We start from the raw sequence: 25,380 nt of genomic DNA on the forward strand, positions 1-25,380 counted from the left end.
AATCACTGCGCCAGCCACTCCCATTTTTGTTAAGTGTGACAAGACCTAGCATCCTGCACCCTTAATCTTAATATGCAGGGTCTGAATTGCAACGACCATTCAGTGAGAACCTGTGTTTTCACATGTGGGCTTAGTAAGCTGCCACTTCTGAGAAAGATGCACAGGGACGTACAGCACCCAAGCCTGGGGTTTGCTCCTGCAGGTAACCCGGTGCATAAATGAATCAACTGCCTGTGGGGTGTCTGGCTCAGACAGACACGCACTTAAAAAATCTTGCCACTGGCATTCACTGTCTGGTTACAGTATGGCCCTGGTGTGTGCTCTATCTGTTTATTTCTTTGTGCTATGAGGCTGTGAAATCCATTGCGTCAGATGAGATCTCTGCACAGTCGGTATTTTGAGAGCTGCTGTATTGAAAACGCGCACTGCAAGCTTGCACCTGTCACATGTGGATCACTGGCTCACTCCCTCCCTACTTGTGTCCTGATCACGTGGCTGCCTGGGTCATCCTAACCAGCCCCAGCTGGGAAAAACAGGAAACAAATCGCTTGACTTTCTCTGTTGGTAGGGCTATTTTCTATAACTTGGGATTTGTTCTAACCCTAAAGTGGAGTGAGGCCAACTTCACTTAGACTCTCTAATCCCACAATAAATTAAAAGTAAGTGCATGTGTGTGGCTGCCTCTATAGCTACGTAATAGAAGATTCTGGGAGACTTGCAGACAGCTCCGAAGTGGAGAGTGGCTATTTACAAGTGAGTTGCACATCTAAGCAGAGATGGTCCTACCTTTTAATAAAAATAAATGTACTTGGCTGTGGTAATCATTTGCCTTTTGATCTTGCTGTAAGAACTGACAAGATAACATGGGATCTGCAGTATAATTACAAAGAATGAAGTGGTACATGTGCCAGTCATTGTTTTACTCCAAATTCTGAGTGCCTACTATGCACCAGGCAATGGAGCACCCTCCACTCCAGGGAAGCTCCTTAGCTGCTAGGCAAGGGTGATGAGGGAAACTACAAAGGGATACAAAATTGACTGGCAGGCCTGGAATATGCCCAGCACACAGGACAACGGCCCATGCAGCTGCAGGAGAAGGGTGAGCCCAGGGAAGGAGGGCTACACGCTTAGGAGGTTGGAGGGTCAGAATTGAGACAAAAGACATACCTGTCCTTAGAGACTTCTGAGGAGAAGTGGTATGTTTGGTTGGCAAGCAAATGGTTGCAACGCTTACAGTCTCATGTCTTTGGTGGCCAATTTGGCACATGGACAGAAGCCAGGATCTAGAGTTCTATGGGCACCTTTATTTCTGGAAGCACAGCCTCGGATCACAACTGACAGTCAGGGAGAAAGACTGTCTATCCTAACAAGTGTCCCGAAGTGGCAAGTGTTGGTGGGAACAGGGAGGAGGCACAGAGCATAGCAGCCATTCCTAAAAGTGACCTCTTGTCCTTGCACTGAGGGGGCTCCTGAGTTGGGAGGTGTCCTGCTGGGATATCTGTTAAAAGTTTGAGTCTGGTGGGGAAGAGAAAGACTATGTTCACCAGAACAGATGGTGGGATGCAGAATCAGGGCCGGGCTGCAGGAGAAGGCCTCTAGGGAACCATAGCCAAAGGTTTGTTCATTCATTCATAAAGTAGCTGAAGGAATTCTACAAAGCCCAAGTGACCGTGCTTGGGGACAGAGATGATCAGACACTGATCCTGCTTCCCAGGTGCTTCTGGTCTGTGAAGTACAAAATTCCATGGCAGAGAATGGTAAGGATGGGAAGTGAAGGGTATGTTAGCAAGCTTGGGCACAGCTATCACTGCGGAATGCAAATCAAAGCATCAAGGGGAAATCCCTAGATACATACCATTTCTTTGTGTTAATGATATTACAGTAGTTATTAAAAAGGGACAATAAGCTGCTGCTTCGGATGCCTACATCCCTTCTATGAGCACTGGTTCACTCTGGCTCTTCCATATCTGTTCTAGTTTCATGTTCCTGTGCCTGAGAAGGCAGCAGGTGAATGGTCCAATTATTCAAGTCCCTGTCACCCACATGGGAAACCTGGATGGAATACCTAGCTGCTCACTTTGCCCTGGCTCAGCCCTCACTGTTGTGGGCATTTTGGAAGTAAAACAATATGTGGGAGATAGGTATTTCCATCTCTCATCAGTAAAAATAACATTTAAAATAAAATCACATTACAGAATGAATGCGGACAATACAAAACCAATGACAGTACAAACACTTTCCAGGGAGGGCAAGCTGGGCAGACTGGAGGGAGGCAGGCACTAGAGCGAAGTCATGGGGAGCAGGTTCAAGCAGCAGAGACAACGGGAGTGGGGGTGCTCCAGCCATTCAGATGGACCAGCAGGAAGCAGAGGAGCTTAAGCATGGGGCACTGACAAAGAACCGGGACAAGATTGGAGCGACAAGCAGGAAGAGAGGATGAAAGGTGGTAAGGCTGGGAAGGTGGGGTGCAGATTGTGGATAAACATGAATGCTTGACTAGGAAAAGCAGACCCTAATCCTGTCCTGACAGCATGGCACTGACCCATCCAGGCTATAGGCTCTGCCCACTCAGCTCTGGAGCCTGTATCTGCCTTCTAGCAGCCAGAACGGTCAAGGCACGCATTCACAACAGGTCAGCCAGATGCCTACACTTAGGGTGGAAATGGGCCCTATAGGTGAACCATCAGTGCTACCCCCTCCCTGCCATCTTGGCAAGATCTTACAGGGTCACTTCAAAATTCAAGGCCATGCTGCAGAGCTGCCTTTGTTTCCTTGGAACCTCTACAGCCATTAGCTCTTTTGTTTTAAGGAAATCACACAGCAATGTTGTGTTACCACTTTTAAAATTACAACCATCACTTTTACTGCAGAACCTGGCTGCCCAGCTCCTCTCTGCTCCATCCGCTGGACAGACATCCTGGTTTTGGTAGGACTTAGGAGGTTTCAAATACCCTAATTAGATTGATCCTGACTTCAGCAGTGGTGGCTGGAATACAGATTAATCTGCTCCACACATGGCACTGGCAGCTGAAGTAGCAGGAGGCCCTGTCAAATCAAGCCATAACATCACACTTCTCTGCCTTTATTATTATTTTTTTCCCTTTTTACATTTCATTATAATGGACATCTGCCTAGCAGGGGATGTGGCAACCCGAGAAGAGTCATGCTTGTGCTCTCAGCCACTCCAGCCGAATACTGATGAGAATCCAATCAAACACTCTTCTCAGGACAGAGGGATCTGTGTGGGCACCTATATATATCCTCTTTTAACACATGCACAAAATACATACATTCCCATTCGTCACAAATGTTTGCTGCATATTGAATATGTGGCCAGCATCGGGGTTAGACACCAGGGCCTTCGACAGTAAACATGAATAATATACCTACTTCGTGTCAATGTGTACTGTGCATTAGTCCTTAATCGCTTACTCTGCACAATAATCCTATGAGACTCATTTTACTAGTCTTCCCATTTTACAGATAAGAAAACTAGAGACTCACTGAGGAAAACAGATTTACTTCATGGTGTCACCCATAATAGAACTTGATCATCTCCTCTAAAAGTTAAACTCCACAGGCATAATTTTACTGTAATGCACATAAAATCACTAGAAAGTTTTATGTGGTGGAACTTCCAGAATAAGCTAAAGCCTAGAAGGAGGTGGGAAGGTGACCTCTTACACTGCTGTCCCCAAAAGAGCTCCAAAATGACTCGAATCTCTGCATCCTTGTCTGTAAAATGAGAGGTGATCTAGGTCATCTATATGGTCCCCTGACCAACCCAAAAGATTCTCAAAAAAGATGTCGACAGCCAGTAAGTGACCCAGCAATTTCACTTCAAGGTATTTACCTACCCATGAGACCACAAAAAAGTCTGTATGTTCATGGAGCTCTATTTACCATGGTCAAAAACTGGAAAGAGCCTGTCATCAGGAAGAACAGGAAAATACATCCACACAATGGACTATAACTCAGCAATAAAAAGGAGACAAACTACTGATGCAACAATCCTGAGGGAATCACACAAGGAATACACCAAATGATATAGTCTTGCGCCCAATGAACATGTAGCATGTAACTCCACCAACAGGAGGCTCTAGACAAGGTGAACTTGATCTATTGAGATCATTCAGAACAGTGGTGCCTTCTGGTGAGATGTGGGAGGGATCTGACTCCAGAGGGGCATGAAGAAACATTCTGGGACGATGGACTATATTTTGTATCTTGAAAGAGGCTGTCTAAATTCACCAAATGGTACATTGAAACCTTGTGCACTTTGCAGTTTTATCTAAACTGTAAAATACTCTGCAATACTATGCAATTATCACTAGATTAATGTCATGCATACTAAAGTATTTAAGAGTAAAATATTACACTATTTCCTGCATCAAAAAAAATTATAAAACAGATGGAGGAGAGAAAGAACACGAACACAGCACAATGTTAACTGTAGAACTAAGGTGTTAGATACCTCAGTAGTTACTGTAGAGTTCTTTCACCTTTTCTGTGTATTTGGAAAATTTCTTTAAAGAAGTTAGGGGTTAACGCCATGACATAGTAGGCTAATCTTCTGTGTGTGGCACTGGCATCCCATAAGGGCATTGGTTCATGCCCCAGTTGTTCTGTTTCCAACCCAGCTCCCTGATTATGGCTTGGGAAAGCAGCAGAGGATGGCTCAAGTCTTTGGGACACTGCATCCATGTGGGAGACCTAAAAGAAGCTCTTGGCTATGGACTGGCTCAACTCTGGCCATTTGGAGAATGAACCAGTGGATGAAGGATCTTTCTCTATTTCTTCTCTCTGTGATTTTGTCTTTCAAAGAAAAATACAATAAATCTTAAAACAAGAAAAAAAAAAAAAGACCTGAACTTGGAACATCAGCAATGAGAATGTTAAAGACTATTTTTCCAAATAGCGGTTCTTTTATGTCTGCTGTTTGAATGCCCTTTCTATTGAAATTCATTTAACCAGAAGTACAGCCAAAATTAGCCTATTATTTTCATTTTCCGCCTGTGATGAGCCTCCGCACACGCACTGTCGAAGCACCTACTGGGTATAAAGCAGTATGATAGAAGTTGCCTTTGGTTGACCCATTTAGCTTCACAGTTCCCATGGAATTCTTTTTACAGAATGTCCTAGCAGCACTTTGGATTAAGGAGTTTTGAAGGGGTGCAGCGCTATAGTGTAGTGGCTAAGGTCCTCTCCTTGTATGTGCAGGGATCCCATATGGGTGCCAGTTTGTATCCCGGCTGCTCTACTTCCCTTCCAGCTCCCTGCTTGTGGACTAGAAAAGCAGTGGAGGACGGCCCAAAGCCTTGGGACCCTGCATTCACATGGGATATCTGGAAGAAACTCCTGGCTCCCAACTTTGGATTGGCTCAGCTCTCAGCCATTGCAGCCACTTGGGGAGTGAACCAGTAGATGGAATATCTTTCTCTTTGTACCTCCTCCTCTCTGTATATCTGATTCCAATAAAAATAAATCTTACAAAAAAAAAAAAAAAAAAAAAGAAGTGTTGAAGTGGTACCTCTGCTGTTTTATAGCTCTGTGTCTGTGGGAGATTTGGGTACTGCGCTCAGGACACGTCTGTGCTACAGCACTTTTCTCCCAAGAACTCTGCAGGAAAGTGTAAGAATGACTGTGGCATCTGACACTCCCTCCCAAGGCTAGAGCTGAGAGCATCATTTTCTTGGCTGAGTGCTCATTTATCAGGTAAAGGCCCAGATCTCTGCAGAGCTGAAGGAGAGACCCATGAGGCCTTTAGTAACTGCCACGTGTGTGCAGTAAAGTCTGCTGGGGCAGCTAACTGGCATTCTATGTCATCTTTTCTGTGCTTTGTTGGGGACCTTGTCACTCTCGGGGCTGCAGGTACACTGGGGGATGGTACTGGTTCTGTGGTGCACTGTGAGGAATGAACTGGGTACCACAGCCTTAGAAGCCAAATGCTGCTCAACAGAGCTGATCTGAAGTCTAGTGACAGCAGCTGGGCTGGATGTCACTGCCAGTCACCTGCCTAATATCTGTTCTTCTCCCAGAAACGGAACCTGTTTTATTGAAGAGGCAATAGGATCAGATTAACCAACCAACCCACCCACCCACCCACCCCAAATCAGTGATTCCTTTCCTTTCAGCTTGGTCTGACCATGCACCTACCTCTTGGTCAGAGACTTAGGCTGGATTAAGCCTTCCAGGTGGGGACACACTTCCTCTCTGCCCTTCCTTCTCCCCCTTTTTGCCTTCCTACTGTTTTGAAAATAGCTGTAATAACTGGCTCTCTAGTGGCCATCTGGGAACATGAGGCAATCTTGAAAATGGAGGCCGGCACCTTTATGGGTGCTTTGGGTGCATTCAAAAGCAAAGACCATCCCTGGTTCTGTGCTCGGGATGGCAGAGCCGAGTGACAAGAGCAGCCCAGGCTCTGGATGACGCTGGGAAGCTGCCAGGCTGGTCCTGCAGACCTCTGTGCTGGGGTCTCCCTGTGAGGGGAAAAAATCCCCGTGTTCTATTTTGTTCAAACTGTTGCTATTTCTAATTCCTGAGAGCTCCAGCATGTTCTCCTAGCAATGCTGGTTGTGTGTTCCAGTGGGGAGAGGTCCAGGCCCAAAAGCTGTGGCTGGTGACAGAGCACATTCCCACCTTCTCACCCCACTGCTGCCTTAGCCGTGCTTAGAACTCATTCCCATGATCATGCGTGGACTCTGAAGAATCTGGTTGGATTACTGAGGCTATTTGGAAAGTGGACCAAAATACTTGTAATGGCAGGAATAGGTGTGTGGGCCCAGCACTTGGCATGGATCCCTGTGCCCCAGAGCTGCCAGGGACTCTTCAATAATCCTGTCCATCTGTCAGGGAGGTGGGCTCATATCAGTTCCTACCACACACTACCATTAGGACACTGCCTCTCCATTCAATTGAACTGACCACAATCCAGATGCTCTTTTGGGGTTTGAACATGTATAGCTACCAGGCTTCTTCCTATCCCTACCAATGAAACACACACATGAGCTTCAGATCCTAAAATGAGACAAGCAGCTGGCATCGCTGTGCTTTCTCTTGTGTCAAGTTCCTTTCGACGTCTAGCACCCAGGGATCTTCCTGGCTGGGAGAGTGGAGCAGAGGCTGTCAGAGCCTGCCTTGCTCTGGCCTGGTGAGGCCTGAAGGCTAGATTTCCCTTACCTTCTCCTCCTCAGAGCCATCCCTGCTCTCCTACCACCATGCCATTCTCCAAATATCCACCTGCCTGGGTGGCAGAGCTGATCATGCCAGCCCTGGAGCAAGGAGGGTGTTTTCCACACTCTCAAGGCTTTGCTGGGTGCCTGTGCTAGATGGAGACTCGGCTTAGAGGAGGCTGGGGAGCCTGTTTCCAGGGCCTTCTGGGAACCATCGCAACCCACCTCTTCATGACTTTCATCTTTTTCAGCAGTCCTGCCTCTGTGCTCTTCAAACGGCCACCGTCTCCTCCTCCTCCTGTTCGTTCCACATTAAGCAGCAAAGTTCCCTTTCAGCTGCAGCAGCCGTGCCGCCTGTGCAGCTCTACAAACACCTCCTCCGGGCTCTGGGGCTTTGGCTGCTCTCTACAGAAAGTGGCAGCAGCCGCCTGCAGACCCACGGTGGCCTTCTGTTCATTTTCTTGAAGTCTGACTTTCTAACCCTTCTTCCCTTCAGCCAGGCATGCGGCACAGCGTGAGGACACAAGGAATTTCAGGGCTGCACTCCCAGAGTCCTTTCATGTTTCATCTGAGACTAACAAACTAAACCCTCCTACAATCTCTCTCTCACACACAAATGCCTGGAAAATCACAGAGGCATCTCCAGCATGCCCATGCAATGGGATCATAGTCTAGCAGCACTCAGACTCATGGTGGGGAGGGGAAAAGGAAGTTGGTTCATGCTAATGAAGACTAATCCTTGTTCTGGTTCATGTTGGTAAATACATTGGGTCCTTGGTCTCCATCATTTTCTCCCATGCTCATCTTTCCATACACCCAAGTGTGACCATCGTGCAGTTACATAAATAAAAGACCCAGGGCCCATGAGATCTATGTGTCTTTCCCAGTGGATCTTTCTTAAGAGTAGTCTGTGGCCTGTGCTGCAGACCAAATGCTAAGTGTTTCTTATACTTACTACTTAGGACCACTCTGGGGATGAACTGGTCTCCCCATTTTACAGATGGAGAAAACATCAAGTCCACAGCAGTAATGGGTTTCACTCAAGTCTTCAGAGCTTGGAAGAACCACCCACTGACGGATGACACCCACGCACAGCTTGCCCCAAATTTGCCTTTCCAGTGGTGAGCCAGATTCATTAGCACCCAATGCTCCAGGGTGCTGCTTAACCAACTGTGCTGTGAGGAATAAGCAGAGAGCCCATTCTGAACCCATTCTGAACACAGCTATAAATTCCAAACTCCAATGTCCCTTTGCTTTACCCAAAAATAAATGGGTTCCTGGCAAAAACTGATTTCAAAGTAATTTCTGGGAAACAAAGCCTACTTGTCCACCACTACGGAATCCATGATGCATTCCCAAGAGAGGAATTCCCCAGGCGGCTTTGTCATAAATATTTGGTAAAAGGACCATGAGCAGCCAGGGGAGGCACAGCTACAAACGGGAAATGGCAGGTGTCTGCTGGGGGCAGTGCCCCAGGACTCTGTCAGCCTGGCTGGTGAGCTTCCTGTATAGTACAGTACCCCATTGGGACTCTAGATCATCACTCTGGCACAGGGAGCAGAAATAGACTTTATGCTCCAGCATGGTACCTAGAAACCCAAAACCATCAGCAAGGCAACCCCTTTTCTGGGACTCAGTTTCCCCAACCCTGTGCTTGAGCAGTCCTTCCAGATCTCAATACTGACCAAATTCTCCTGCAGTGGTTCTCAGTGGGGTGTGTGTGTGTGTGTGTGTGTGTGTGTCTAGGGGTAGGGTTCCTTCAGACATGTTGCTTGTTATGACTGGGACTACTATAAGGTCACTGGTGGGATGAAGCCCCGGATACTACTGAGCACCTAACAATGCACACGATGGCCCCCGGGGGCGATCGATAGTGTCAAGGCTGGGAAACCCTGAGCTAAGCTATTTCTGACATCTAATGCTAAGACGTTCAACTACTGATGGATTCTAATGATCACAAACATATTCCTGTTAGGGAAACACCAAAATTCAAAGCTCCTGTTCACGTTAATCATGGATTTTGTAAACTAAAAAATTGCACATAGGAGTTAACAAATACAAGAGGTGTATCTAAGGTTGCCTTAAAATATTCCAAGAACACAAAAAAAGGGACAGGGACGAAACAAGATTGGCAAAATGTTAATCACGGAAGCTAGGTACACAAGGGTTCCGTATATAATTTTCTCTATCTCTGTATCTTTGAAGATTTCTATGAGAGAGAGAAAAAAAAATAAAGGTGTTTTATCCTTCTGATTGAGGCCACTTAAAGAGTTATAAAAGATAAAAGGGATTCCTGCTTGCCCCATTCCTAAGGCTAAGATTGGCCCTTGCCTGGAACAGGCCACAGCTGAATGCAAACAGGTAAGGCACCCAGGGTGCTGCTGGGAGCACAGGGCAGGGACCTGCCTTGGAATACAAGCAGACAATCTGGGGCGGCTTCTGGGAGGAAGTAGGACTGCAGGGGCAGGGGAAGGGGCAGGGGCACGGGCAGGGGCAGGGAGAGTTGAAAAGGACAGATAATCACTTTTACAGAGGCAGGGTAAATGGGTACCTGTCAAAGAAAGCATTAAATGTCAAGATGCACAGGTGAGCCAAGAACAACACAAGCAGCAAATGCAAGAGCTCAGACTGGTTGGGAACAGTGCCAAAGGGCAAACAATGAGCCAGAGATAGCCAGGTGGGTAGGTCTTCTGGGTCACACAGACGAGTCAAGATTTTCTCCTAGACCTGTGTTAGGAAGGCTTTGAGGGCAGCAGCAGGGTGACCAGATCCGTGAGTCGGGGCCACCGGAGGCAGTTAACCTGTGTCCTCCTGGCCTGTGGCAAGGATGAAGGGTAGTCTGCAGAGAGGCCAGGCTTCCAACAGAGAGCCGGCAAGAAGGCAGGCAATAATCACCTGAGAAAGGAACTGCAGGGAACCGGCGGGCTGGGAGGAGTTGGAAGAAAATCAAACTCCAAAGCTATCTGTTACTAAGCTATTCGTCACTGATGTCAACAGGTTTGCCCCAGGAAATGGAAGGCGGACCCTGAAGGTGGATCACAGGGAGCGGTGGGGCAGAGAAGATGGTCCACCAGCATCGAACACCAATGAACGGTGGCCAAGCAAGATGACGCCATGTGACAGCGGTGCCCTTGGCCTCTTCTTTTCTCAAGTGCCAGGTATACACAGGAACCATGACACTGTGGCCAGGGTTATCTGCTCTGGCTGATTCAGAAGGCTCTCCTCCTCCAGGTTCTCTACCCTTAACAATGACCTCTGTTAAGTCTTGTCAAGGATGGTCAGCAGTGTGTCTCAGTTTGCATAGGCTCAAAGGATTGTTTCTCTGATTGACACAGGATTGTTCCTTTGTCAGGTCTGACTGCTACCTTCACTGTGTTCCCTGATTCTCCAAACACAAAATGCTCCCTGCTACATTTTCCCATTCTTTCCTTGCAAGCCCCTCCCCATCTTAAGCTATGAGTCTCATAGACCCTTCAACGTGCCTGCTTTCAGGAGACCCTAGCTCAGCCCGATTCTAAGCCCATTCAAACAGAACTCGCCTTGCTAATGTTCTACCACGCCAGCGTTCTCTTACCTAACCAGTGCCCTGACTGGGGAGTTGGGTTTGAGCGTTGCCCCTGACTTCTTTCCTTAGAATAACCTTTCTCTCCACAATAGTCCAGGGCTTCTGTATTCTGACCTTCCTCTTCTTGGTTTAGCCACAAGACCACAGCACTGGGATGCTCGCCTCTACAGCATCCCACCTCACTCCTGGGGATTTGCCCAAGAGATCCCTCCTGCCTTTAAGCATTTCCATTTCTTGTCCACTTGGGGAACTCCTACTCACTTTCAATCTCTCTAATCATTTCAGGGAAGATTTCCAAGACTCTCCCCAGGCAACCTGGAAGGCCACTTCTACCTTCAGGGCTTCCAACTGCCACCTGTACCTCTTATTCATGGCAATGTAATTATTTTTTGCCACTTGCGTCCCCACAGAAAGGTGTGTGACTCTGGGGCAAGGCTCAAGTGTTCCTCTCTATCTCCCAGGACCCAGCACTTGGCCTGACTTTATTAGGTGTTCGATAAATATTGGCTGCAGGACGGGAGGGGAGCGCACCCGGGGAGGAGGCCAGCTGAGCTTTCCTTTGTGCCACCTTCCAGGCAGAGGTGCTCAGACACTTCCTCAGCGACTCCTAGTCCCGACTTAACTCTGCAAGACGCTCCTTCTAAGTTATCAGGGTGCCTTCAGACATGGGCGTCTTTCATCTTCAAGCTTAATCCGGAGCTCATTACTTTCCAAACGCTTTCTGTCGCTGGGGACTTTTGTCAGAGATAAGGCATGCTGGGAGTAGATATTTCCAGATTTGCTTCTTAAATAAAATCAAGGCCATCTCCAAAGGACTCCCGGGTATGTGTGAAAGAGAGGGAAAGGCTGGCGCAGGTTAAGCGTTTACTACACACTGTACCAAATCTGTGAGGCAGCACTCACTGCCCCACTTACAGATCTCTGCCACTCTCAGAGGCCTGAGGACCGGCAGCCTGCACAGCCAGGGACCTGGCAGGAAGGCCACACTCGCAGTTTCCTCTCAGTCCTCCTCAGCACGCGAGAGCCCTGGGTGATCTCTTGGCATGCCCGACTCTGAGAAGTACTGCTGCAGACGAGGCCTCTGGACTCCACGCAGCCATGAAAGTGCCCAAGGGCAACCAGGTGGTAGGAGCTGGTCTATGAATGCTTTCCCCAGGACACTGTTCCTGAGACCCATGCCAAGCCAACAGCCTTGAAAAACACATCTAACCTTATATGAAATACATACATATACAGAAACATACGTTATTACAGTGTTGTGGCATAATATGTTAAGCCTCTCCCTAAGCACTGGCATCCTACATGGGCGCCAGTTCAAGAGCCAGCTGCTCCACTTCTGATCCAGCTCCCTGCTAATGTGCCTGGGAAAACAGCAGCAGCAGCAGATGGCTCAAGTCCTTGAGCCCTGACACATGAGAGACCTGAAGAAGCTCTGGGATCCTGGCTTCAGCCTGGCCTGGTTCCTGCCACTGAGGTCAACTCGAAGTAAACTAGTGGATGGAAGATTCTCTCTTTTTCTCCTCCTTTCTCTGTTACTCTTTCAAAAAAAATTTAAAAAAACAAATTTTACTATCTTTTTTAAAGAAAAAGCTACCACAGAATAGTTCATCATGAATCAAGAACTAAGTGATTGGGCCCGGCGGCGTGGCCTAGCGGCTAAAGTCCTCGCCTTTGAACGCCCCGGGATCCCATATGGGCGCCGGTTCTAATCCCGGCAGCTCCACTTCCCATCCAGCTCCCTGCTTGTTGCCTGGGAAGGCAGTTGAGGACAGCTCAATGCATTGGGACCCTGCACCCACGTAGGAGACCCGGAAGAGGTTCCAGGTTCCCGGTTTCGGATTGGCGTGCACCGGCCGTTGCGGCTCACTTGGGGAGTGAATCATCGGATGGAAGATCTTCCTCTCTGTCTCTCCTCCTCTCTGTATATCTGACTTTGTAATAAAGTAAATAAATCTTTAAAAAAAAAAAAAAGAACTAAGTGATTGAAAAAGAATCACACCTCACATTATGAAATATCAAAAAATATGATAGGGCAGCTTTTCTGTCTGGCTAGCATCATATATTTTTCTATTTTAATTAATTAATTAATTAATATTTATTTGAAAAGGACATGTACAGAGAGAGGAGACTGATCTTCCATCTGCTGATTCACTCCCTACATGGCCACAGTGTCTGCAGCTGGGCCAGGTGGAGGCCAGGGGAGAAGCTCTGGACTTCTATACAGGTCTCCCCCGTGGGTGCAGGGGCCGAAGCACTTAGACTATCTTCTGCTGTTTTCTCAAGCACACTGGCAGGGAGTTGCATCGAAAGTGGAGCAGGCAGAATTGGAAGTGGTGCTCTCCTATGGGATGCTGGCCTTGTAGGCAGCTCAACCTGCTATGTCACAATGTCAACCCCAAATTTTCCTATTTTATTAAAACAATAGCTAATGTTTCAGGATTATTGCTGTGTCAATTAAGTCACTTAACTTTTATTTTCAGAGATTGAAGCACAGTATCAAGAACAGGTGCTTTATGCTGGCAGGTGTTCATGTAAGTGCTGGGTATGCTGAACTTCTTTGGAGCTGTTTCCTCAGTAATAAAACAGGCTAATGATGCCCTAAAGGAGAGCTGATGTTAGAGACCATGACACCTCGAACCCACTAGAACTGTGAGGCATCACTGTTACTGTCATCGCCACAGCACCCTTGGACTGGCAGACACATGGTTAGGAAAAATCAGCCTGTTGACTAGGCCAGCAAACACTGCTATTCAGAAGTTTGCCAGCCAGCAGGCATACTTAACACAGACATGATTTACTAGTAATCAATACATTTAGGAACATTGTAGGCATTTTTTTAGTGATTATCAAAACGATATGCCTAATTTATTTTACAGTAACGCTGCAGCAAAGAGGGAATGGATTAACAACCATTTTCCTTCTATTTTGGAGCCTGGAACCGGGAAGATAAGTGACAGAAATGAAAAGAGCAAGGTTTGTGGGAGAGGCAAGCAGGCACTGACTGGTCGGAGCAGCCACGCGGGCCCTGTGTTAACAGGTGCAGAACTTCAGCGCAGACAAAGCACATTCATTACACACAGTCTCACCCAGCCACCATAAAACATCACCAGCTGCATTCTATGGGTGAGGAAACAGGAGGCTCAGAGGGAGCCAATGGTTTGCCCAAGTCCCAAGACCCAAGCCCCAAGCCCCAAGTCCCAAGCTAAAGCTTCAACAAAAAGGCCAGGCTAGCAGCCAGCTTAGCGCTCCTTTCCCCGCAGACGCTACTGGAGGGAACTTAAAAGTTGATGTTCTCGGGGAGGTGCTTGGCTGCACAAAGTCATCCCTGTGCCCTGCTCACAACCTGGCTCTTCAACCGTATCCCCAGTGGTGACCCACGGTGCCCACCACAAACATACACACTCTGTAACAGATGGCATCTCACTGACAAACGGGCTGCTTTTCTCAAACCCCATATCTGGGGAAAAAAAAAGGAAAAAAAAAAATCTCTGTTCAGAGGGCTCCTTTGTTTGACTACCTGGAAAGAATGTTCAACATCTTTCCAACCTCCTCCTTATGCTAATTACAGCTCATCAGCATCTGGACACCCACAAGCAAAATCAATCTGGCTACAAAAGCGAGCCAAACACATCTTACCATTAAAGAAACAAACAAGCAGAACTGTAACATGATTCCAAGCACAGAGCATTTGCCCAGCACACTGCAGGAGGCTGCACAGAAACACCTCAGCCAGTGTGAGCAGGGTCCAGGAGGATGGACGCTCGCCACCATCTCACATGGGACTGCGCTCTCTGGGAACTGGGTATGTCTGCATGCTGATTGTCAGTTGATCCCCTCCCACCATTACATCTTTTGTCAGGTGCCTACCCAACTAACACACTGAAATTAACTAAAAATTAAAAAAAAAATTAATTTCCATTAGAAAACTTCTCCTTCTAATGCTGCATTAACCAAATGAACTTGATGCCATTAGCCTTCAGACCCCCCAAGCTGTGCCCTTACCATCCTGAAGCCAGCCCCCCACTCCGCACACTCTTAGGACATGGAGGAGCCAGCACAGCCCCAGCATAGCTTAGCTGTCTAGCCTGCAATCACTACAGTGACCTCATCATTTCACTGGAAATGGATGCTGCCTCCTGAGAATATGGTCCAGGGACCTACTCCATTAAAAGGCCTGTCTCTGACAGTGATGCCTAGGACACAGTGAGCAAACAAAGAGAAGATGCAAAATACCAAGTGCATCATGATTCTACATAGACAAAACCACACACACACACACACACACACACACACACACACACACACCCATAACCCCCAAAGGGGTCTGAAGATCTCAGTAATCAACTACAGGTGGTGGTTTGCAGGGTGGGGAAGACAGGCTGGGGATGCCTTTTCACTTTCCTTCTAGCCTTTAATGTTATTTCTGAATCTTCTACATTATTTTACTTTGTTTATATTCATAGAAAAGCACTGAAGTTGTGTGTAGCCAAGTCTCACCCAAAGATTCACCATGTTGAGAAGCTTCTCCTGGGCAGAGAGAGAGAAAGTAAGGACACTGAGTGAGGTTTGTGCTTTATGTGCCCTGGCCAGTAGTCTCCGCATTGGCTGACAAATAGTATCCAGAGCCTGTTACAGAGATGCTTGGACCCTGCTATGGTCTGAACACGACTGGAATCCCCAACTCATGTAGACCTTTAAACCCCAAAGTTGTAAGTTAATGGTGCCAACAGGGCAGGACCTTCATCCAAGTAGCAGGGTGGTCAGAAGGAGATCCTGGCAGAGGTGATCTTAGGTCACTAGGGGTGGCAGGTGCAGGGAGCATGCTCTTGGAAGGTGAGCTCACAAATGGTAGCATTAGGAAGTGCATTCTAGTAGAGCTGCCGTGCTGAATTTTAATAAAACAGGGCTTGTGGTAATTGCTGCCCAGTTCCTAAGTTATTTCCTCATAGGAGCTCTACTTGAAAATGCGAGGGAAATAACCTAAAGGGGCATGGCTATTTTTCCACTGTTGCTTCTATACTGCTGGTATTTGTTTTACTTCTTACAAAAGAGATAATTGCACACTAAACTACTCCTATAAAATTTAATCAAGATTATAAATGAAAACTAACAGAGTCCTATTGACAAAATAACAAATGCATCAGCGGAAAATTCTATTTTCACAATAAGAATTCTGCTAATGTTGCCACTAAGGAACCAAGATTCCACCTGGCAAAATGAAAAATGCAAAAGAAAAATAGGAGTGATAAATGCTTCTCCTTCATCTTTCCCACGCAAGCCCTCAAAACCAACATTACATTTGTGCTAAATTAGCTGAAATAGTCAAAATCACTGAACTAGTACTAGACCTCTGGCTTATAAAAATTGGGGGAAGGAGGATAGGAAAGAGCCATTTTAGTGTAACAATAAAATAACCATCCTAACAGCAATGCCTACGCACATCTGACGAATGCTTGCTAGGAACCAGCACTGTCCTAAGCACTGTCCATTGATCAACTCAGTTAATTAACCCTCACAACAACTCTGCAGGGTCCTTCCGGGTCTGGCTTTGCTTAACCATCTAATCTCGCACTCCAAGCTCTAGTCACCAAGGACTGGTGCCAGACTGGTCCCAGAGGACACTCCTGGGAAGCTTAGTAAAAATCCAGACCCACTTTATGCAGGCTGGTGGAATGGGAAATTCTGAGACCATGTGCCAAAGACTGACAGTTTTCATCAGGATCCTAGATGATGCTGATGAGCAGCTAGGTTTCAGGCTCACTACAGTCCACACTCCTAATTTCTGTTTTATCCATGCGGCCTTCTCCACTCGACATTCTCCACCTGCCTAACTCCTACTGAAGGGCTGGTTCCAGGGCTACATCTCTAAATCAAGGATGTATGTAATCTGTGTTTGTTCTTTCACCACTCAGGTCAGCCAGGAGCCCTCCGTGCTGTTCCCACAGTGCCTTACATTTCCATCTACCTCGTGCCTTGTAATAGGAATGCAGATTTCTATGGCTAGGTCGCCAGCTGGGCTGGGAGCTTACTTACCCTCTGTTTTTTTTTTTTTTCCCCTTGTACTGTAAATGCAGGTTTCTGTAGTTCCCTAGCTGGGCTGTATGTCTATTCACCTTCTATCCATTTATAACTCTGAGCCTGCAACAAAGCAGGGACCGGATGTTTGTTTAATGAAAGAATGAACCAGGTCTCATGGACCACCCCGTGGGACTCCTATCTTCAAAGCTGACCTTCTGTGAGGACAGTCGAAAACAAGAGCCTCATGGGAACAGAAGGTCAGGTAGGCACCTCGTTCAAGGTGACAAACTTTAACAAGGGTTGGCATCACTGACATCATAACCCAGGGGCCAGGTTAACAGACCACCATGATAAACAGAGGCTGTCCCATTTCTGGTAGCTCTTGTTTGGATCACATACACAGTCCTGGTGCCAGGTGGGCTTCACACCCACCAAAGCCAAGGAGTTCGCATCCCACATGTAAACATAAAAACTGGGAGACATAGGGATGGCTATTTTTGCAAGGAGGCTGACAGGCAGTAGCCTATGCTACCATTTATTCAGTGTCTATGTGCTGGAGGCCATGCAGGATACTCGTGATCATTATTCATTGCACAGCATTCACAGAAAGGTTCTATCAGGCCTGTTTGATTGAGGAGGAAATTCAAGGTCTGGAGAGAAGAAATAACTTGCCCGAGGCCACTAGCTAGTTTGTGGGAAGAGTTGAGATTTGAAATGAGGTCTCTCGGGCTCGGGGCGTGGCCTAGTGGCTAAGGTCCTCGCCTTGATCCCATATGGCCACTGGTTCTAATCCCGGCAGCTCCACTTCCTCTCTGTCTCTCCTCCTCTCAGTGTATCTGACTTTGTAATAAAAATAAAATAAATCTTTAAAAAAAAAAAAAAAGAAATGAGGTCTCTCTGCCCAGAAAGACAATCCTCCTTCCACGGTGCTGTGCTGTCTCTGGATCACCAACAGGGGCCATCTCGGTGCTGCCAGGAGCTTCAGTAGCAAACCTAGGCATACATTCTGCATCACTCACCTTCTAGAAGGATTTTGGTAACTGACAAACCTCTGAGACTCATTTGTAAAAAAGAGAAAATGGCTAGTCCATGAAGTGTGGATACCTGTAAAGCCCAAAGCATGTCAGTTGGAAGTCCAAGAGCAGGGAGCTGGTCAGGAGTCCATCCCACCTCCTCCCCCAGAAGAGAAGAGTGCTTCCCACAGAGCAGCTACCACCCACCTCTGCTCAGTGTCCCACTTCCTCTATAGCCAACAGCTATGCTTGACCCTACTGGGGGGAACAAGGAGTCTTGAGACCTGTGGGTAGCTAACTCCCTCCTCCAAGCTGAACTGATCACTAAACCAGAGGGGCCAGTTTGGCCTGACGAGGAGAGTCCCAAATCCAAACACATTGTTTATTTCAGCGCCCCTATGCTTTGTCATCCAAGGTCACAAATGAGACAAGCAGCTGGAGGGAGTGAAAAGGAACTGATCCAGAAAGCGTTCAATTATAAGGTTTCCAAAGGACAACAAAAACCAGCACAACACTGTCACCCTTGTTTAACACAAAGTGCCTGTCAGTACACGGTGTGATGCTATTCTTAAAATACCGTTCACTCTTTTCTCACAGTGGGGCCGACCACTATAAACAACTCTGGGATTTTCAATCTTGGGGAATATAAAAATGGGGAGAGAAAATTAAGATTCTCTGTTTAGAGGCGATTTAGATAAAGAGCACAGCCCCTGGGTCGGGAGGGGGAGGTTGGCTTTTAATTTAGACCCCCAGCGGAACTCTCGGTTAGGGCCCAAATCCAAACTGACAAGCTTCAGTTGGGAGAAGCATTTCTTCAGCATTTGCCTTCTTCCAAAATTACCAGCACGGAAGAATCAGGAATACATATTGCAAACCTAGCCTCATTCCAGCCCTGGGTATTAATGGAAGAATCCCAATGCCAACCACCTGATCTGTATTCTTTCTTTCTTTTTTCTTAAGATTTGTTTATTTCTATCACAAAATCAGATATACAGAGAGGAGGAGAGACAGGGAGGAAGATCTTCTATCCTATGATTCACTCCCCAAGTAGTTGCAACGACCGGAGCTGTACCAATCTGAAGCCAGGAGCCCAGAGCCTCTTCTAATTCTCCCATATAGGTGCAGGGTCCCAAGGCTTTGGGCCATCCTTCACTGCTTTCCCAGGCCACAAGCAGGGAGCTGGATGGGAAGTGTGGCTGCCGGGATTAGAACTGGTGTCCATATGGGATACCAGCACATGCAAGACGAGGATTTTAGCTGCTAGGCTACTGTGCCAGGTCCAAGATCTGTATTATTTCATCTAATCTGCAGGTGTTGCCCTTCAGTGCCACTGCCCTCACTGGCCTTCCAGGAACACTGATATGCCCTTTCTTCTCTTAAGCCCTTCACGAATCTCTGGGCCTCTGTTTCCTCTGGGCTACCACAACTTCTGGGGTAAACCTGTATCATGGTGTGTGGTGTCTGAGGTCAGCATTAAAACAATGCTCTGTACTGATTCAGCATGTGTCAGCACCCCACACCACATCGAACTTGGCATAAGTCAGCTCACTTGATTTTCACGATAACCCATGAAGGTAGGAATGAGTCTTATTTTTACAAAGAAACAAAGATGCATTGAACACTACTGTGGGGCAGAGGTAGAGCAGCTTATGGTCGAGTCATGCTTTGGGTAAGGAGGACACCCTGAATCTTGCAATGCTCCTGTCAGCATGTGCTCCCATCTCGGTGGCAGCCAATACACAGGGTGCACAGACATCAAATACATTCACTCTTTGATTTGCCCGACATGCACTGCGTATCTGTCATGCATCCAGCACTATGATAGGCAGAAATACCCAATGACTAACAATTACACCAAGTCATTTTACAATGTGCACCTAAATAACATGGTAGTTTGCAAAGAAGAGGACGTATCAAAGCACCAAGATTACAACCATGGCTGTGTGATCATGAGCGCTTTTGACTATAGCAGCAGTCCAGCAAACAGCAGGCTTGAGTGGACCCAGGGGAGAAGATACCAATGGCAATGACTTTGTGAACTGAGATTTGTCAAGAGAAACTAATGGAGGATAGGAAGTCCTTTTACTCAGTATCCTATAAGCTCAAGCCAAGATATCATCCAGTCTCCCAACTTCTCCATCTTCAGAACCAGAACTACCATCAGCCTCACAGGGTTGCTGTCAGGTGTAGCTCCCATTAGCTGCATAAAGCCATGCCCACACATGCTTGAATATGGGCACTCCCAAATGACCTGGCTGGCCAAATTCCAGGTCCTTTATTTCAACCTGTAGCATCTACTTTTCATCAAAAATGTCATCTTCTCTGAGCACTCTCATTCTCTTGTTCACATTTTTACAGTGAAGTACTCTTGTCTGTTCTGTTTATAGAATTGCTGGTACAATTTCTGTGGTACAGTTTCTCTTTTCTGAAACTGTAAATTTGCTGCAGGCTGGGAGTATCTCTCTCAAAGCCCTGGGTGCTGGCTTTGGGACATCAAAAGAGGGCATGGGAATTCAGAGACCAGGTAAGAGAGATTAAGGCTCTGGAGAAGCTGGGAAACAGTGATGAGGGCAGAGACAGTGACAGTGGAGAGGACCAAGCCAAGAGACTTTTCTAAGGTGAATTCATGGGACTTCTGATCAGTGAGGCAGGAAGCATGAGTGCTAAGCAAGGGGCTTCAATTTCTGCCATGGCCACTTGCTGGAAGAAGGGAAGCAGAAAAGACTGGAGGCCGCGAAAGAACAGCTATGGTTTTGGACAAGCTGAGGGTGAATCTATGCTAGACTTGTCTGCAGGTTATGAGAAACCTCGGGTGAAAATTTGGGGACAGTAGTGGTAGAGATGGAGGTTAAAGCTAACAGGGAGAGTATGTGGAGGAGGGGAAAAAAAAAGAACCTGGCTAGACATTGTAGTCTTGAAGAAAATGCACGCAAGAGGGTACGGGCAGAGGAAGAAGATTTGGAGGAGGCCAGAAAAGGGCAGTCCCCCAGCACGGAAGTTCCATCTTGCTCTGTCCTCACAGACCCTGTCTTGGGTAGGGCCTGTTACATGGGAACGCAGCAGGAGCCCCAATAAACGTGGGCTCCAGACAAGGCCATAGCATTACCACCACCCACCAGAGAGACCTCAACAGTGTTTCTTTATAGCCCCTAAGGTGGCCTGAGAGCTCTGGCTTACATTCCTACTGCTAGTAGCCTGAAATAGCACGAAGCAACGCCATGCTCCCCAACACGTGGCATCCACCAGAATCGCTGAGAATTCTTTGCCGATGACAGAAAACTATTCTTTAAAGCACTGACCTGCTATCAACTGCTGTCACTGGTGATAAGAATGTGCGTGCCTTCCTAACGTGCACACTGCGCACCTACACATTGCTTGGTAGCTCCCTCCCTTGAAGCTCGTAACAGCCTCCAGGGGGACCATGTTAAAACAGTGCAATTAACTAGAACTGCTACAAACTCAATAACTCACCTACCTAATGAGGCAATCCAAAGAAAATTGGACCTATTTTAATAAGAATTTCAGAAGGAGACAAGAAGTAAAGGTCAGATGCCATTTCTGGATTCCCAGCTCTCTTCTCGTACCCGCCTTTTCTGTAGCAGCTAACACCCAGGCGACAATACAGACTCTCTGCTGTTCTTTCTGAAACCAAGGAGGCAGCCAGTGGTGCCACTGCACCCATGGGCAAATCATTTCTTTCCATCCCATCCCCCAAGCTAAGGGCCTACCCTGATCTATTTCTGAAGGCTTTATTATGCAAACCTGAATGGATTTCAATTACACTAATTCTTTTCCTTCTCCATCCCAACTCTGGACAGAGGAACTAAATTACCAGCAATTCTAGGTTTAAGGGTGATTTTTGCTCTTTCCTCCTTGACTCTAGCCCCAGGGCCACCTTTAATCAAGAGGTTCTCCTCTCCAGACCCCTCCTGTTGGTTTTGGGAGCACAGCTGCTCGGCCCACCCCACTATGCAGCAGGTTATGGCTCTTGATATTCTCAGTAAGAATGGGTTTGCCCACTGTCAGTTATCTCTGGACCCCTGCAGACTCTCCCAGCCCTCATGCAGTCAAAGTGTGGGCCGTCCATGTCTGGCTTCTCCCCTCACCCCTCTGAAGGCTGGGGGAGCAGAAGTAGAGGCAGATTTGCTGCTGTGAGAACTCAAATTTCAGAAGTCTCTATATATCTGGGGGCCCATGCTGAACATTCAGATACCATCTTCTCAGACTCTCGCTCACAACCACCCTGTATGGCAGACTCTTTTCTCACTGTTTCACAGACATGGGAGCTGAGATTCAGCAGTGTGGTAATGTACCCAAGTTTACAAGGTTAGCTATGCAGCTAATCCATCAGCTACTGCCACAGGAACCTGGGGGCGTGAAAGGTGACAGGGAGTAGACATGAGACAGACTGGACTGGACTGGGATGGACGTACAGAGGCCAACCAGGGTGTATGGGCAGCTCTGAGTCTTGACCAGATAGGAAGGAGAGCAGGTAGGGCTCTGGCCTGGCAAGCAGATTCCTAGTTTTGGTGTGTACGTAGAAGTTGGACTATGCAAAAAAGCACAGCAAAGGGTGATTTTACCAATTAGAAGCTCTGCACACAATGTGGTTCTCAAAGGATTTTCTGCCATGATCTCCCTGTCAATGTGAACAAGTTAAAATTACGGCCAGCAACCTGCTTATCTCTGATTCCAAACCAACTTGGGGAAAGACTTCTCACTTCACGATATGGCTATCAACCACTAACCTGAGTGCATTTAACTACATTGATTTTTGCTTCATGGGGTGCAGGGGAGTACCGAACCCACATGTCTTCCCAAGGAACATACTTTGAGGAAGCTGTTCCTCATTCATACAGGCAACTGACAGTGGCTGTGCATGCTAGGCAGTAGGAGCCAGAGGTGACGAGGCCTGAGTCTATAATCTCAAGGCCAGTGAAGGCAAAGTCCTGGGACCAACAGTCCATTTTAGTAGTAGTTCCACCCTAGCGGTTAAGATGCCTGCATCCCCTACAGAAGCGCCAGGCTCAGTGCTCAGCTCCAGCTCCTGACTCCAGCTCGCTGCTGATGCACACCCTGACTGCCAAGGTTTCTGTGCTCTGGCTTGGCACTAACCTGGTACATTTCTATCAGAAGGACTAGCACCCAGAGAGCCACTGAGAGCACAGGACCTACTCAGAGGATGGGGCAGGTCTAAGAAACCTTGCCCAGCGTGCCTCGCCCCACCTCCATCCTCAGCCCAGCACTTGGGCCTGAGGGTTGATTCACCAGGAGCAGCAGCAGTTGGCAGGGATAGCAGGGCACATTCTTCTTGGGGTTCTGCTCTGCTCTTTGGGTGCTGGTACAGTCAGAAAGTAGAGTTCACCCTTAGCAGTCATTACAGTGCAAACATGCCTTCCAGGAGCTGTGTTACCAAGCCATTGCCCTCACTAACACAAAGTCATCAGACTCCTAATGTGGGTGCTCCATAGGCAGTGTACTGCTGCCAGCATGCCACCGGGCACATTGTTCAGAAGGAAAACAGCTGCTCATTAAATCTGTCACTTCCTCTTCCAGTACCACACAGCAAGAATCTGCTAGGGTACTGTTTCTCTTCAAGCTCAACACACAGCACCAAGGGTCCCGGCAGAAGCTGCTGGTTAGACACAGTGCAGGCTCACAGGGCAACCTTGGCAACAGGGGCCAGGGCCTCACAGCCTCAAGGTCCAGACATCAGAGCTTCTAGCTCCCCAGTCCAGCTCTCTTTTACTGACCAGAAGGGTAATGCAGTACAAAGGAGTGAGGCTGGGGGCGCTGGAGAGAGATCAAAAGTCACCCGGCTAATTAGAGGCAGAACCACAGTTGGTGCCTTTCTCAGCTGACTTCCTCATCCACAAAATCCAGTAAACCGCCATTGACTCCACAGGCCCCGAGGCCTAAATCAGATCTTAAATAATTCAGCAATGCAAGGGATGTGTTGGGGTGTCAATGAACCGTGACGGCATAATTTTACCTTCTGGACCTCCAAGATGCCCTGATTTCATTTGGCTGAATTACACTGGGGAAGGAAGCACAGACCCACAAGAGGCTTTGGCAAGCTCACAGCTCGTGTGTGGTCAGTATCCTGAGCTAAATAAAATGGAAGTCTACTACTACTTGTTCTCAGCTCTCCAGCCCACGGTTTTTGCACTGCCAGACTCTCTGCTGAGTTAATTTGATCTGAGACAGCATTTGCAGAAGTGACCGCTGGAGACAGGTCACACCACTCTCCCTTTAGCCACTCCAAGTTGCAAGATGCTCAGCCAGGTTGATTCGAGAAGGCACAGAAAGAAGCTCTCAAACTTTCACCCAGGAGGGTGAGGAATGCAAAAGATCCTGCGGATTACAGTTGCCAAGTCTACCAATCACCGAGGAGACGCATCCCCCACACAAGATGATTGTTCCTTGTGATGTGACTGGCAAAGTGGGTGGCCATCAGCTCAGTCCTCCTCCTCTCCCTGACCTGCGTCCTTCTCATCCCTTAGAATAACCATTCCACCATGTAAATTTCTCCAGCGCGAGAGTCCTCCGGCAGACCTGTCAACATTCATAAATCCCCAGCCTTCCAGACTGCACTGCGGCTGTTAGTGGCGGGTGTGGGTGGACGTAGCAGGTCGTCAGAAATAGCAGGACCAGACTGGTCTGGCAGTAACTACTCTGGTTACAGCGTCACAATTCATGGCAGCATTTTGCTGGGAGTGTGTACCAGTGGGGAGGAGAAACATAAAAAAAAGGGGCGCCTGGGCTGTAAATGGTTTATTTCGGCAATTCCTGATGTTGCCTGAATCATACTTTAATACAGAAATACATGAAAGCGCCACTCTGGAGGTGACATGTGTTGCCACCTCATTACTCTTTTCAAAAGGGTCTTCCATCAGAGAGACACCTTGCCACAAATTACCTCGAAGGAAACAAACCCTTCACACACAGGATTATTAACAGGCCACAAGGAAATGGGACCACCAGGAGGGCCACAAGCACAGGTGGCCAGCAGTGCCCTGGGGTCTCAGGGTGGCTTTTCCCAGGGTGGGAAACCAGCAGATGGACAAGGAAAGGGTAGCACGAACTTCCTTTGGGTATCTGCTCCCCCAGAGCACGGCGGAGGCTGGTCAAGTGGCCGTCCCTCGGCCCTCTTTCCTGCCGCGCCTAAATTAAGCCAACTCCTCCAGCAAGCCTTACCTTCGTGCTCCTTCTCAGTGGTTCCTACTTTCTTGATCTTCCTGGGAGATTTCATGAAGAGGGGGAAGATGGTTCGCAAGCCAAGGATGTCGACAAATTTGTGGCAGTTGTCGGTGCCCTCAGGCCCGATCATGGCATGGTCTAGCACTTTCAATGCACTGCTCCGAGAGATTTTCTTTTCCCTGCAAACAAAAGCGGTTTCATGTGGGAAGTCTTAGCGTTTAAAGAAAAAAAAAAAAACAATTAAAAAACCCAAACAAACAATTAAACCTAATTTGCTACAATGCTCACCACACAGGAGGGGGGTAAAAAAAACAACTTCAATGTCTACTATGGAGGAAATAACTACTTGAGGGTATATTTAATTGGAATATTATATGCTTATTAACAATTAGGAGAGTCTGTAATAGGGTCG

At 47.5% G+C, this 25,380-nt stretch overlaps 1 protein-coding gene across 1 annotated transcript in view; it reads right to left on the minus strand.

The window, feature by feature from the left end:
- CTNNBL1 (catenin beta like 1) overlaps positions 1 to 25,380 on the minus strand; it is a 157,664-nt gene that overhangs the window by 28,739 nt on the left and 103,545 nt on the right. The window contains exon 11 of the mRNA XM_012927152.2: positions 24,966 to 25,147. Coding sequence (XP_012782606.2) covers positions 24,966 to 25,147 — 182 coding nt within the window. The remainder of the gene's footprint in view (positions 1 to 24,965; positions 25,148 to 25,380) is intronic.

Source organism: Ochotona princeps, chromosome 22 (genome assembly GCF_030435755.1).
Source record: "Ochotona princeps isolate mOchPri1 chromosome 22, mOchPri1.hap1, whole genome shotgun sequence".
Taxonomy (NCBI): Eukaryota; Metazoa; Chordata; class Mammalia; order Lagomorpha; family Ochotonidae; genus Ochotona; species Ochotona princeps.